General features: G+C 45.3%; 1 protein-coding gene across 1 annotated transcript in view; it reads right to left on the bottom strand.

The window, feature by feature from the left end:
• Window positions 1-16,395, bottom strand: part of LOC145359427 (serine/threonine-protein kinase Nek8-like) — a 60,148-nt gene that overhangs the window by 32,779 nt on the left and 10,974 nt on the right. The window contains exons 4-7 of the mRNA XM_080213975.1: window positions 14,483-14,705; window positions 12,609-12,728; window positions 10,845-10,962; window positions 8,609-8,825 (exon numbers count right to left, since the gene is read on the bottom strand). Coding sequence (XP_080070101.1) covers window positions 8,609-8,825; window positions 10,845-10,962; window positions 12,609-12,728; window positions 14,483-14,705 — 678 coding nt within the window. The remainder of the gene's footprint in view (window positions 1-8,608; window positions 8,826-10,844; window positions 10,963-12,608; window positions 12,729-14,482; window positions 14,706-16,395) is intronic.

The following is a 16,395-nucleotide window of genomic DNA, read 5'->3' on the forward strand; positions in this document are numbered from 1 at the left end:
ACCACTTTTAACATTGTTGGGGAAAGACTGCCAATAAATTGTATTCTCACCTAAATCTATCTGAAAAACACACAAAAAAAAATAGACTGCAAAAGTTTTGAAAGCCTTGAAGGCACACTTTGAATCCCAAGTGAACATAGCTTATATTCAACATTAAGAATCCATTGATTAGTATATGACTGCACTAACATAGTTTGCAGAATCATATGAATTTCGGCATAGAATTGTCTTAGGCACAGGAGATCTGACAGTGAGAGCAAGTCTACTGAGAGAGGAGAAGTTCACTCTCTCAAGAAAACAGTAGACACGTGTAGAAACGTGCAGGTTTTCAATTGTCAGCTACAGCATGTGAATGGCAGAACAGACCAGGAGATACATTGTGCTCAGAGACATTTGTGGCTGAATGATCAGAACAATCACAGACAAGGGACAGGATATAAATATTGCAAAGAGCATTGTACAAATGGGCGACATGGTGGCACAATGGTTATCATTGCTGCCTCACAGCGCCAGAGACCCAGGTTCGATTCCCAGCTTGGGTGACTGTCTGCGTGGAGTCTGCATGTTCTTCCCATTCCGTGTGTGCATTCTCCGGGTGCTCTCCCACAGTCCGAAAGATCTGCTGGTTAGGGTGCATTGGCCATGCTAAATTCTCTCTCAGTGTACCTGAACAGGCGCTGGAGTGTGGCAACTAGGGGATTTTCACAATAACTTCACTGTAGTGTTATATAAGCCTACTTGTGACCAATGACTAAATAAACTTTTACAAAGGAAAAGAAGGATTGCCCAGTGTGGGGATAATAGTGTTTTAATTGCAAGAAACGCAATCATTTTGCAAACAAGTACTTGATTAGAAACAAGCAAAATAAGCCTCTATTGATGACCAGTGAGACAGCATTAGCAGAAGATGCTGATGATGCACCATAAACAATATCACAGGTTGGTTCCATCAAGTCTATAGGGAATGAATGGTTTATGGCTGTTAGACTGAGGAGCGCAAAAGGGGAGCAACAAATGATCATGAAGCATCAGATAGAAACAGGCATGTCATGCAACATCATGACCTCCGCTGACCTGGAGGGAGTGGCTTAAAATGGTGATCCAAAAATGAAGCTCTCAGAAGTATGACTGGGGCCATATGATGGGGACAACTTAGTCTGAGAGCCCAATGCAATGAGAAGAACGAAGATCGGAATTGCTAGATCATGGACAGAATGCAACAGCCACTCAACTTAACTGAGAAGAAGTGTAAAACCTGGACTGTTAACCCTAAATGTGCCAACAGAGATTTGCAATGTGTCATAGCACACACTGTTGATTATTGAATAGGTTCTGGAGGAGAGCAAAGATGTGTTTACAGGGTAAGGGTGTCTCCCTGGAGAATATCATCTAGAAATAGATGAGAGTGTAAGGCCAATTCAGCATCTGCTGAGAAGAGTTCCAGCTACCCGCAGGTCAAGCCTAAAAGACAAAAATGGAAGAGCTGGAAAAGAAGGGAGTAATTAAAATAGTGACAACTCCATGGACTGGATTAACAGCATGGTAACAGTGAATCAACCTGGAAGGATCTAAGTAAAGTGCTGAAGAGACCTCACTACCCCATGAAGGAATAGTGCCGTAACTTGCCAAGGGAAAGATCTTCACTACCCTAGATGTGAAGAGTGCATACTGTCAAGTGAAGCTGGAAGATAGCAGTAGTTTTCTAACCACATTCTGGGTGCTGTTTGGGAGGTTCAGATCATTGCGCATGTTGTTTAGCCGTTCCACAGCTCCAGAAGAGTATCAACATAGACAGCAGGAGAGAGTCACTGAACTAGCTGGAGCGGAAGCCATAGTGGATCAGCTACTAGTCAATGGATGTGGAGACACAATGGAAGAAGTCATAGCACTATGACGATGATCAATATTTAATGTGATTGGTTGAGAGAGTTCGCCAAGTGAATTCAAAGTTGGACAAGGTATAAATTGCAGTTGATGATGCCCGAGGCAAGTACATGAGTCATGTGCACAGATCGGTAAAAGTTCTTCACTCGGATCCTGACAAGAAAGCTGTCATGGCGACGCAGCAACCAACAGGCATCATAGCAGCGTAACAGTTTGTTGGATTCGTGAACTATTTAGCTAAGTATTTGCTTAATTTGTCATCAGAGTGAACAATTTTGCAAGCTCATAGAAACATAGAAACTAGAAGCAGGGGTAGGCCATTCGGCCCGTCAAGCCATCTCTGCCATTCAATATGAACAAAGAACAATACAGCACAGGAACAGGCCCTTCGGCCCTCCAAACCTGTGCCGCTCATGTGCCCAGCTAGACCATTCTTTATGATCGTGGCTGATCATTGAATTCGATGTCCTGATTCCCCCCTTTCCCCCATATCACGTAATCCCTTTAGTCCCAAGAGCTATATCTAATTTTTTCTTTAATCACACAACGTTTTGGCCTCAACTATTTTCTGTGGCAGTGAATTCCACACATTCACCACTGTCTGGGTGAAGAAATTTCTCCTCACCTCAGTTCTTAAAGGTTTACCCCTTATTGTCAAACTATGACCCTTAGTTCTGGACTCCCCCACCATTGGGAACATTCTTTCTGAACCTACCCTGTTCAATCCTGTTAGAATTTCTAAAGTTTCTATGAGATCCCCTCTCACTCTTCTAAACTCCAGTGAATGTAATCCTAACGGACTTAGTGTCTCCTTATATGACAGACTTGCCATCCCAGGAATCAGCCTGATAAACCTTCACTGTACTCCCTCTATAGCAAGGACATTCTTCCTCAGAATATCCTTCCTCACGTGAAAGGATGTGCTGTGGTATTGGGCTACAGAACAAGAAACTCATTAAACTCAAACAACTGGTGATGTCAGTGCTGAGGCACCGAGTTGTCAATGATGAAGTTACTTTGCAGTGTGACATTGGTGAGTGGATCTGGATGCAACGAAGAGGTAACAAGGAAAATTAGTCGCAACTGCAAACAGGGCACTAATGCAAATGGAACAATGCTATACTTAGATTGAGAAAGAGTGCCTGGCCATTATTCCTGCCTGTGAGAATTTTCATCAGCACCCGCTTGAGAAAGACAAGTGACAGTAGAGGCCAACCACTAGCCCCTTGCAATAAGCCCTTGGAGGCAGAAGTCCCCTCAACAAAATCCCTTTATTTACAAGTCCGACAACAGCATACAGAGTGCTTTCAGTTAGCAGTCTACACTAGGAGTCCAAGAGAAACTGACACTCTTGGTTAAATACAGAACAAGAGGCTCCCCAGTTGGCCCATCAATTTGGCCCTTAATCATGGATATTCTAACAGGTCAACCCCAAGGAAAGCCTTTATCCCCTTTAAAGACTTTTTCTCAAACCGTTTCTACCTGTTCTAATGTGACTGCAAAGAATGTTACTTCATTTACAAAGATATCATCTGGATGTGATATACAAGCAAGGGGAACAGATGGATATTGCTGACATGCTGTCGAGTGCAGCGCTCCTCATGAAGAAAGTTGAAGAAGCTGCAACGGAATGTGACATCCTCCAGACTCAACATACAGCAGCAATGTACATGATTTGGAAGTCATCAACCCAGCAGTGACAATGAATCTGACAGACAAGTGCCTTGCTCAAATCAGGCAAATTACACAGCAAGGTGTGACTCTCCAAGTGCTGCAGGAAGTAATGATGAAAGGATGGCCTGGGAGCATCCAGTGCATACCTGTGGTTAGAACAATGAGATGAAATGACAGCTCAAGGTGGCATCTTGTACAAAGGAAATAGAGTGATCATCCCAATGGAGATGAGAGCAGAGATAAGCCCATCCATGCAAACTGTCAAAGAATTGATGCAAGTCAGAGGAAGGCAGGAGAAGTGCTCTCCTAGCCAAATGTGAGCAATGAATTAAAGACCACATTGGCCAGTGCATTGCTTGTAATGAGTATCAAGCTGAATCATCTAGAAAGCCCATTTATGATGCTTGAAATGCCAGGCTGGATCATGGATGAAGCTGGGGGTAGACCTCTTCACTACTGCAGGGACTGATTATCTTCTCACTGTAGATTACCATTCTGAGTACTGGGAGATAGACCAGCTAACTCCAATGACAACAGGAGCTGTAGTGGAATGTTTGAAAGCACATTTCAGTCATTATGGTGTTCCAGAGATTCATAATGAAGAATTCAGCCATTTCACAAAGGTTTGGGAAATTCAACACCATGCATTATCTCTGCAGTACGGCCAGTCGAATGGACAGGCTGAAGCAGCAGTGAAAAATCGCCAAAGGAATCATCAACAAATGTAGCACAGATATGTGTAAGGCAAATCTCTCACGGAGAAATACACTGACTGGAGGCATGGAAAATAGTCCAGTCCAATGACTAACATTACACCACACTCAAATTACTCTTCCAATAGCAAAATAGCTACCGGAACCAGAAGTAGCAATAGACATGAGTGAAAAAATCAAAGTGAAAAGGCAGAAAGCGAATATTAATTTTGACAAGACCGTCAGTGTTGAGCACTGGAGTGCCTGTCAGTGTACACACCTTCAATGTTCTCAACAAGAATCAGCTCATGTGGCAACTTGGGACATGCATAGAGCAGTTGTCACCTCACTCGTACACTGTGGAAGTGCATGAACAAAGATATTGGTGCATACAGAAATAACTAGAGAATCTGTTCCTTCACTGCAGGTGACCAATCAAGAAGATCGGATCTTACCAGTTGCACAGAATTCAGAACAACTAACCCTCCCAGAGATCCCACCAGTCCCCAACAACATAAATGGACCAATGGCAACAGCTACCATAGAAATAAGTGCCACAGGAATGACACTCCTAGGAGAGGGAACAATGACAATGCCTGCATGTACCATTAAGAGATCTGCATGAATTAGCAACTATATACGGAATGCAGTGACCGACAAGATTCATGAACAGTATGTGGTAAGGCATGAGGACAGTTGTGATATAGTGGTTAACTTGGGTAACTCTCAGTTACACATGATGGTGCATACAAATGTGTCTTTTGCTGGTTAGGAAAAATGTGCTGATTGGATTTTGAAATGCTTTTGTTACTATATGTCCTTTTAGCTTATAACAGTCATGTGGCCTCTGCCACAAGGACTTTCTGCAGGTAGCCATTCAGCTCAATAAAGACAGCACACAATAGAACGATTGTAATCTTAGAGCTCATAACAAGAACACAAGACAAATACATTTGTTTCAAATTCCTGAAGCCACTAAAATTGTTTCAGACCTTCTTCACCGTCTGACTTTGTTCCAATAAAACTGCACAATGAATATTGCTGTTTTACATCTTCTACTCCAGATTAAAATTTCTTGGAAAAGAGACGTAAAGAGAAAATTCCATTCCCTGTTGAAGGAGCTGGATCATTTCTGAACCTTTCAGGCAGTTTTGAGGTTGCAAAAGGCATGTATATATAAGATCTCTGGACAAACTGGGCACAAAAAAACTGAGGGTATTTAAGTGACAGTGGGAATCATAGAAACCTACAATGCAGAAGGAGGCCATTCAGCACATGGAGTCTGCACTGCCACAATCCCACCTAGGCCCTATTCCCATCACCCTATGCATTTACCCTAAGGGCAATTTAGTATGGCCAATCCACCTAACCCGCACATCTTTGGACAGTGGGAGGAAACCTGAGCACCACACAGACAATGACTGAAGTCAGGAATCAAACCCGGGTCTCTGGAGCTGAGAGGCAGCAACACTAAACACCATGCCGGCCCACAGGGAGGACTTTGTGGCAATTTTGTGGCGCAGTGAGAGGTGTTCCTTCCCTTGAGCCAGATGTTCGAGTCCCACTCCAGGATTTAATGGCCGAGGAAAGTAAGTTCAAAATGCGGCCAAATGGGTCGAGTATCAACCTGCAAAATCCTTCCAAACATGCTGGTGGTAAGAGCATGAGAAACCCCTGGTCAGTTTGATGTGGAGTGGCACCCCGTAAGCTATAATCCTCTGGCGATAGACTAGTAACCTGTTCCCAGAATAACCAGCTATGGAAACAGACAAAAATCTGCCTTAGTGTGCCACAAGACTCAGGAAGAAAATTGGAAATGGGGAGGGCTTGGGGTCCAAGGAGCTCACACTCTGTGCCTTCACAACCAGTTGGCTGCTGTATTTATCCCTTAGAATGGAATTTTCCACTCTCCACAAAGAACATCCCAGAGCTGCTAGTCTATTTTAGAGCAATAGTAGATCTTGTGGTGCAGTGGGTAGTATTCCTGGCTCTGAACCGGACGCTTTGGTTCAAGTCCCACCAGAAGACTTGATGGTCCAGCAAAGTGCATTCATGGCCAAACAGGTTGAGGGTATCAACTTGTAAATCCTTCCAACACACGGCAATGGCAGGCCGTAAGAGTGGGAGAGATTCCTGGTCAGCTGTATGATGGAAAGAAAATTGGAGCCTCTAACATCACTATCCATAGCTCCAGACTACAACATGCAGGTAAAAGTATATGTTGCCACGGCAACTCGGAATCCTTGGTGCGGGAGGTGGGGCGATGCTGGCTGGTGCTGTTGGATGGCCGGTGCAGATGAGATTGGTGCCGACAGCATGGGGTTCGATCCCCATTCTGGCTCGGTGATTTCAGGACCTGCCTCCATGTCCTGAGCGGTGGAGTTTGTGATCGATGTGGTTCTCTGTGTCCCAGCACAGAGAAAGGTCTCGTAGATTTAGGGCCCTGACGTGGTAAGTTTTAATTAAAAATTCCGTTTGTTTGGGGCATGTTTGATTTTAAGTCAGTGCGCCATCGTTACCACCAATATGACCGATGCTTTGATTTATTAGTTGGGTAAATATTAGGGGGGGGCGGGGGGATGGGGGGAGACGGAAGCTTTTTGATCTGCTGGGGAGGCTGCAAGCTGGAGGTCTCGTGACAAGGCCTGTAGCAATACATCTAACCCGAGCTAGAATCTTACTCTTGGATCTCTGCTTGCTGCCACCGACTCTCCTGTATTATTTACAGTTCAATTCTGAGTAATTCTTCTCTGGAGGTTTTTGCTAACCGCTCTGGGTTCAAAGCAGCGCACCACATCTTGAGGTAATCAAGTTGTAACCACTCCAAGGGCGAAAAAGAGAGGGGAGGGGGGAGAAAACAGCTTAAAATCCTATTTTGCATGTAAATTATTGATGAAATTCAGGCTAAGTACACCAGTAAACTGATTCACGAAAGTCATAGACAAAATGAGGTTTGCGTTTGCTGTAAATACATTAAGTATGGACAGTGCAGATTGGCTCATTGCTCCCTCTGCTGCTGAAAAAGGCAAATGAAACACTGGGAAAAATCAGATATTAGACGCTCCGCTTGAGACAAGGCTCCCTCTGCTGGGTTGCCAGCTGATGGTGGTTTGCAGGAAATACAATTTGCATAAAAGTTTATTTCTTAGTGTCACAAGTAGGCTTACATTCACACTGCAATTAGGTAACTGTGATAATCTCCTCCAGCGCCTGTTCAGGTACCCTGAGGGAGAATTTAACATGGGGCCAATACACCAAACCAGCACATCTTTCGGACTGTGGGAGGAAACTGGAGCAGCCGGAGGAAACCCATGCAGACACGGGGAGAATGTGCAGACTCCACACAGACAGTGACCCAAGTTGGGAATTGAACCTGGGTCCCTGGCGCTGTGAGGCCACTGTGCCGCCTCAAAGTCTCTATTACCAACTCTCATCTCTGTGCTAGCATTGTTTTAGTACTTTCACGTATTTACCCACGCTGTTTAGGTTCAATCATAAATATGTTAACAAGTTGATACATCTTTTATTAATTGGGGAAACAAAAGTTGAGTTTATATCCTATATAAAAAAAGTTGGTCCTAACTCCTCTCCGCTGGCATTTGTTAGGCAATACAATATCATACAAAAATATTACCAAATAACAAAGGGACAATCCATTGAAAGTGAAGAAAATATATTGCAGAGAATGAGTGATAGATCCTATATCCCACTGTCCGGCTGGGATTTTAAAGGCTCATTCCGCCCATTGATGGATCACGCCCAATTTCTCGGCTCTCGCAATCTTACGCGAGTGGGATTTCTGGCTAGGTCAGCCTCTCGCCAGAAATGGGCAGGAAGCTGAATAAATTATTTAAATATATGAAAATGTTAATTAAATGTTAATTGAGCCCAGTGCTCAATTGTCCGGGTTCTTTTGCCGTTATAACCTCGCTGGGGGAGGCCCAGTGGCACAGTAGTTAGCGCTGCTGCTTCACAGCACCAGGGACCTGGGTTCAACTCGGGTCACTGTCTGTGCAGAGTTTGCATGTTCTCCCCGTGTCGGCATGGGTTTCCTCTGGGTGCTCCAATTTCCTCCCACAGTCTGAGAGATGTGCACAGTCTGAGAGATGTGTGGGTTAGGTGCATTGACCATGCTAAAATCTCCCTCAGTGTACCCGAACAGGTGCTGGAATGTGGCGACTAGGGGATTTTCACAGTAACTTCATTGCAGTGTTAATGTAAGCCTTACTTGTGACTAATAAATAAACTTTTAAACTTGATCTTTGGAGATGTTTGATTTTTGGCTGTGTTCAGTTTTTAGGTGTCTGGATAAAGGATGCGACGTGTAAAGTCATCAGGAGTGCTTCAATTACCCTTACCTGTATGATTTTAATCTTCGGAGGCAGTCCTTCAACCGGGCAGAGTTCCAGATCGGACATACATAAGTAATAAAGAGCCGTGCGTCCATTCCTCCTTTGCCTCAGGTTGCTTTGAAAGCCTTTCTCGGACCCTTCCTGATTATCCGGAATTTCTTCATATTTCGCCATCACCTCAGGGAGACGGAGGTGCAGCAACTCATGAGCAGAGGGTCGATACCTGTCCCGAGGGAAAGACAGGAGCTTAGTCTTAGCAGAGACCTCCCCACACTAACCCTGGAAGGCAGCTGGGCAGGACACAGGGAGGGAGAGAGGGGGAGGGAAGGAAAGAGGTAGCAGAATACCAAATGTTGGAGCGACAGTAAAAATAAAACAATCTAAGTGATTGCAGAAAACAAGATTAAGCAATCCTTGAAGGAAATGCTGGTCAGAAGTAAAGCAGATAATCATCTCAGAGCAAATTCCCAGCCCTGCATTTCCTTCAAGCAAGCTTACTTGGTCCATATGGATCACGAGGTTGTTGAATTCAGGAGGGAAGATACCACATGCAATAGAGAGAAATTGAGCTGAGACCAACTGATCTTTCTTACAGTAATTATAGTGATTATAATTACAAACTGACCACTATCCTACACACCAACAGAAAAGATTTTGGGCGGGATCTTACGGCCTCACTTGGGTCAACGGAAACTTTGGACCCTCGCCCACGCCTATTCTGTGGCGGGTGAGGTGATCGAGTCTGCCAGTGAGATTGATCTTGAACCCACATTCACTATCCACGGGAAAATCCAGCCCTTGTGTGTTCCTCACAACTCGCATTCCAACCTATCTTCACATCGTCAGCAATTTTGGCTACAGTACACTTGGTCCCTTCATCCAAGTCATTGCTGTAGTTGAGGCCCCAACATTGATCCCTGTGGCACATTAGCTGCACTTTCCAACCTGAGAATAACCCATTTACCTGACTCCCTGTTCTCTGTTAGTTAGCCAATCCTCTATCCATGCTGATACATTACCCCAGCACCAGGAGTTCTTATCTTGTGCAGTAAGAGGTAACAGTAAAGTCACCATGGCCCCAGATGACCATGGACTGCTCTCCCCTTTGAGGGGGAGAGCAGACTGGTGGAGGCAAATTTTCCCACCCTACGGGGCAGAACATGGAAAGGTCCATTGACCTCGGGCAGGATTTTCCGGTTTCAGGGCGAGTGCGATCAGAAAATCCTGCCTGAGGTGATTTTAACCAGAGGGCCACCACACCTCAGGCGAAGGGCAATGAGTAACCTCAGCTGGTACAGGAATTGAACCCACGCCATTGGCATCATTCTGTGTCACTAATCAGCTGTCCAGCCAACTGCGTCAAACCGATGACTAACAGAGTGAAACCTTAATAAGGATATTTTGGCCCTGGAGGGAGTGCAGAGGAGGTTTACTAGGCTGATACCGGAGTTGAGGGGATTGAGCTATGAGGAGAGGCTGAATAAACTAGGCTTGTACTCGTTAGAGTTTAGAAGAATGAGGGGAGATCTCATTGAGACGTATAAGATGATGAATGGGATGGATAGGATAGAGGTGGAGAGACTCTTCCCGCTCAAAAAAGACAGTAGGACTAGGGGGCACAGCCTCAAGATAAAGGGGAGGCGGTTTAGAACGGAGTTGAGGAGGAACTTCTTCACTCAAAGGGTGGTGAATCTCTGGAATTCTCTGCCCGTTGAAGTGGTGGAGGCTGCCTCGCTAAATATTTTTAAGAAGCGGGTTGATGGGTTTTTGATAAGAGAAGGGATTAAGGGTTATGGGGAGAGGGCGGGAAAGTGGAACTGAGCCACGACAGATCAGCCATGATCTTATTGAATGGCGGGGCAGGCTCGAAGGGCTAGATGGCCTACTCCTGCTCCTATTTCTTATGTTCTTATGTTCTTAATGCATACCTTTTGAACTCCAATTGCATCATACATACTGGTTCCCCTTTATCCACCTTGCTTGTTACATCCTCAAATTTGTCAAACACAAGTTCTTTTTCATAAAACTATGTTGGTCCTGCTTAATTGTATTTTGATTTTCCACACGCCCTGTTACTATTTCTTCATAATGGATTCCAGTTTACAGCTTTCTGTCTCTCTCCTTTCTTGGGAATTTTTGATGAAATGATTGGAATCGGCAACAAAGAGGGAGAAAAGCTGTCACAGTTACGGGAGTTCATTTCTGGTTAATCACAAGGGAATCAGACGCACTTGCAACTTACTGAGGCTCTTTTTGCAACATGTCCATCACAAGGGCTTTAAACTCAGCACTGTAGTTATTAGTGATTGGAGCAAACTGCCCCTTCATGATTTTATTGACGACAGCTGGCAGATTAGTGCCTGTGAGAAGAAAAGTTTAGAACGTAAGCTGGGTTGTGCCATTCATTTCCTCAACACCAAGATAAATGACCAGTTAACCAGCTTTTGGTGAGATCGCTAGCGAAGATATTCAAAGAACAACCCATTTCAAAGAGTGCCACAGGACACCTGATGTCAACTTGAACAGGCAAGTCTTGGTAGATGTTGTGTAGAGATCAGCCGAAATACGGCAACTCCAACATGCGTCACTCCCTCAGTGTCAGTCTAGATTATATGGGGCGGCACAGTGGCAGAGTGGTTAGCACTGCTGCCTCACGACGCCAAAGACTCCGGTTCAATTCCTAGATCACTGTCTGTGCGGAGTTTGCACATTCTCCCCGTGTCTGTGTGGGTTTCCTCCGGGTGCTCCAGTTTCCCCCCAGTCCAGAAGGCATGCTGGTAGGTGAATTGGCCATGCTAAATTCTCCCTCAGTGTACCCGAACAGGCACCGGAATGTGGCAACTAGGGGATTTTCACAGTAACTTCATTGTAGTGTGAATGTAAGACTACTTGTAACTAATAAATAAACTTTATGTTAAAGTACATGAACTGGGACTCACAATCTGACCCAGAAGAGGAAACACTACCACAAAAGTCAAGCTAGTGAGAGAAGAATTTAAACACTAAAACACTGCAAAAAGGAATGACATTTTAAAAAAAAAAATCTGTACAATTACACGACACCTACAACAATGAGCAGGGGATGTACAAATGACAAGATGCTTTATTCTCTTATCTACACAATCATGTCAACAAAAAAACTGATTCTGATACTTAGAATCACATCATTGCCTACTCCAATTCAGGAATGCAAGGATGTCCTGTGGGATACACCCAGGACAAGTTGCCAGTCCATCACAGGGCACACACACGCACAAATTGAGGGGCAATTTATCACGGCCAATCCACCTAATCTGCCATCTTTGGAGGAAAGATGTGGGAGGAAACTGGAGCACCCGAGAAAACTCACAAAGACATGGGAGAATGTGCAAACTCCACGCAGTCACCCAATGCAGAATCAAACCAATCTGAATCCCTGGAACTGTGAGGCAGTAGTGCTAACCACTGTGTCATCCCATATTTAAAACCCTGTACCAAAGTATGAACAGATTTCATTTTATAAACCTTAGCTATTGCATAATTCATTTTCTCATTTCCTTTGTATGGAGTTACCAGAGTCACCTCCAGTGGCCGAAAGGGGACACTCAGGTCATGAGTTCTAATGCAAGGATTGGATAGGAAAGCATCCATATACTAACATATCCAATGTCTTCCATCCCATTCTTTATGGTCTAATTGATTTTCCATTGTTTGTGAGGAGATGGTCAAAATATCTCAGGAGTGTGTAAACAGAACACTGACATTTCTATAAAAGGACAGAGTGGGGGAGGGATGTGGTGATTACACCTTTAAGAATCCATCTGCAGAAACTTTGGAACCAGTCGAGAGGCAGGTTGGGGGAATCACCCTGGTGAACTCGGATTTATGTTCCAGCACCTTCTCGGGAGCTGAGTCCATTGTCTAACAGCGATGTTTTATTTTGCTGGAGGCCATCTAGATGCTTTTACCGATTAGCCTAATTTATTTCCGCAAACGCTAATTAGTTGCCATTTTCCATGGCTCTTACCTTCAAAAGTGCGCTGTCGGCATGCCATCTCGTAGAGAATACAACCAAGTGACCAGATATCCGACTTGTCATTGTAACATTTCCCCTCACAGATCTCTGGGGAAATGTAAAAGGGTGTCCCTATACAACATAAAGTATCCATTAAATACGCTCATGGAGTCAGTGACATTCAGTTTATCAGGAAGACTCCTCATTGTGCATGTATGCTAAGAAACAATCTTTTCAGTGCAATGGTTTCTATGTTTTGTTTTATTTATTCGTGGGACATGGTCATCGCTGGCTGGCCAGCATTTACTGCCCATCCCTAGTTGCCCTTGAGAAAGTGATGGTGAGCCACCTTCTGAACGTCTCATACAACTACAAGATCTTGCCTGAATTCTTAGCATTTCCCCATAGAGCATATCTTCTCTTTCACCTGGGCCCCATTACACTGTCAGTGTGTCCCTACTACTATCTCTAACATTACTTATAACCGTGCATACCTGTATCTGTTACGAATGGTTACCTTTCCCTCTAGAGAGCCTAAAACCCTGTCAGCCTTAGAATCATAAAATCCCTACAGTGCAGAGGGACGCCATTCATCCCATCAAGTCTGCACTGACTACAGTCCCACCCAGGCCCTGTCCCTGTAACTTCCAAATACTTACATCAATAATCCTCCTGACACTAAAGGGACAATTTGGGAAAACCAATCCGCCTAACCTGCATCTCTTTGAAGTGTGGGAGGAAACCAGAGCACCTGGAGGAAACCCTCGCAGACGTGGGGAGAATGTGCAGACTCTGCACAGACAATGACCCAAGCCGGGAATTGAACCTGGGTCCCTGGCACTGTGAGGCAACAGTGCTAACCACAGTGCCATCTTGCCACCAGATGTCCCCCTCCAAACTCCCAACAAAAGATTGTGGCAGATTCAAATTATGAATTTCTCTCTGAATGTACCCACATACCCTGCATCATATTCCTTGTGGTAACTCAACATATACCAGCCTTAATTACTGCCATCATAGCCCTATACCACTTATACTGCCAGTCACCTCTACCTGCAAGGGATTTCTTTCTACTCCTTTCTGTTTATTTATACTCTTATCCAAGACCAAATGCCTATGCTTTACCCATTGGGCAGCACGGTGGCACAGTGGTTAGCACAGTACCCAGAACCTGGGTTTGATTCCTGGCTGGGGTCACTGTCTGTGTGGAGTTTGCGTGTTCTCCCCATGTCTGTGTGGGTTTTCTCCGGGTGCTCTGGTTTCCTCCCATAGTCCAAAGATGTGCGGGTTAGATAGATTGGCCAGGCTAAACTGTCCCTTAGTATCAGGGGGACTAGCTAGGGTTATGGGGATAGAGCATGGGTGGGATTGTGGTCAGTGCAGACTCAATCGGCTGACTGGCCTCCTTCTGCACTGTAAGGATTCTACCTATCTATTTCCCGGCATTTGCCCAATAGACATATGATGAATGGGATGGATAGGATAGAGGTGGAGGGACTCTTCCCGCTCAGAAAGGACAGTAGGACTAGGGGGCACAGCCTCAAGATAAAGGGGGGGCGGTTTAGAACGGAGTTGAGGAGGAACTTCTTCACTCAAAGGGTGGTGAATCTCTGGAATTCTCTGCCCGTTGAAGTGATGGAGGCTGCCTCGCTAAATATTTTTAAGAGGCGGGTTGATGGGTTTTTGATAAGCGAGGGGATTAAGGGTTATGGGGAGAGGGCGGGAATGTGGAACTGAGCCACGACAGATCAGCCATGATCTTATTGAATGGCGGGGCAGGCTCGAAGGGCTAGATGCCTACTTCTGCTCCTATTTCTTATGTTCTTATGTTAGTTACACTCCTTTTGACCTTTCTTTATCCAACTGTTGCTTGAAGCAAAGCTCACCTAATATTGTATGTGCCTCGCTTCCTGCTGTCATCACCTTGGCAACCCCAAAATCACCAAGCTTCACCTCTCCTTCTTTTGTGAGGAAGAGGTTTGCTGTTTTGAGATCTCGGTGCAGCACGTTGTGTTCGTGCAGGTAACAAATTGCTGCCACCATCTGGTGAAAGAGGTTCAGGATTTGCCGCTCTTCCAATTCCTGGTCCTGCAATGTAAACAGCGTCAGCTTATGCAGCTGAATGGCAAGCTCTCTGTTTCAGCGTGGTTGTAATAACTCCAGTTCGTTAGTTTGGTAAATAGCAACTGCAACATTTATTTGTATGTAACTATAACGTGGGTGCCACAGTGGCAGCAGCACTGCGGCCTCACTGCTCCAGGGATCCAGGTTCAATTCCCAGCTAGGGCCACTGTCTGTGGAGTCTGAATGTTCATAGAATCCCTACAGTGCAGAAGGAGGCCATTCATAAGGAGGTCTGCACTGATCACAATCTCACCAAGGCCCTATTCCTGTAACCCCACATATTTATCCTGCTAATCTCCTGACACCTAGGGTCAATTTAGCATGGCCAATCAACCTAACCCTCACATCTTTGGGTGATGGGAGAAAAACGGACTGCCCAGGCAAAATCCACACAGGCACGGGGAGAATGTGCAAACTCTGCACAGACAGTGACCCGAGGCTGGAGCTGAACCCGGGTCTCTGGCGCTGTGATGTAGCAGTGCCAACCACTGCACCACTGTGCCACCCTGTGTCTGTGTGTGTTTCCTCCGGGTGCTCCAGTTTTCTCCCACTGGCTAAAGATATGGGGGGAGATTCTCCCGCCGTGCTCGCCCCAAAACTGCAGAATCCCATCAGAGGTCAATGGACCTTTGTGTGGTCTGTTCCCCACCGGCTACGATTCCTGTGGTGGGTGAGAATTCCCCTCTGCAGGTTAGGTGGATTGGCTATGGTAAATTGCCCCATATTGAACCAAGCTATCTAGGGTAGATGGATTAGCATTGGGAAATGTGTGGGGTTGTGGGATAGGGGGGCCAGGGTAAGATAGTCTGTCAGTGAGTCAGGGGTGGCACGGTGGCACAGTGGTTAGCACCGCTGCCTCACAGCTTCAGGACCCAAGTTCAAATCCGGCCTCGGGCCACTGTGAGGAGTTTGCACATTCTCCCCATGTCTGCGTGGGTTTCCTCTGGGTGCTCCAGTTCCCTCCGTCCGTCCAAAGATGTGGGTTAGGTTGATTGGCCATACTAAATTAACCCTAATGTCAGGGCGATTTGCAGGGTAAATATGAGGGGCTATGGGACTAGGGCCTGGGTGGGATGGTAGTCAGTGCAGACTCGATGGGCCAAATGGCCTCCTTCTGCACTATAGGGATTCTATGATTTGATTCTATTCTATATAAAAGAGATTTGCAACCTTGTGGATGTCAGTCAGCTCCAGTGAAGGTTCTGGAACAGAAACCTGAGCTCACTAAGATGATCTCCCATCATGCTCCCTGATTGATTCCCCAGGTCATGTGATTCTTGCTCTGCAAATGGCTCTTTAAAGGTACAGTCACCACAGCGATGCCCCAAATTAAAGAACACAACACCATAAAAGCTTGACCAAGCAAGTCAGATGACTTCAGTCTCCTTTGATTGGAGAATATCGTAGGAAGCAGATACTGACCCTAAATCTCAGAAGTAAAAGAGCCACAGTCACTTTGATTAATTTAATGTTGTTCAGTCCTTGCCACTGAGACTTCACAAATGGCATTTCAGAATGCATTTGTCGGCTAGGAAGCGTGGAATAATGGGCTGGGATTTTCAGAAGGCATCAAACCAGGCTGCATATCAATGCATTGCAATGTCATTCAGACCTGTTGGGAAATGGACAGGGCTTGGTGCAGGGACAATTTGCTTTGTTCTGCATCCATTAGTTC

This window comes from Carcharhinus amblyrhynchos, chromosome 28 (genome assembly GCF_965287045.1).
Source record: "Carcharhinus amblyrhynchos chromosome 28, sCarAmb.v2.hapA, whole genome shotgun sequence".
Classification (NCBI taxonomy): domain Eukaryota; kingdom Metazoa; phylum Chordata; class Chondrichthyes; order Carcharhiniformes; family Carcharhinidae; genus Carcharhinus; species Carcharhinus amblyrhynchos.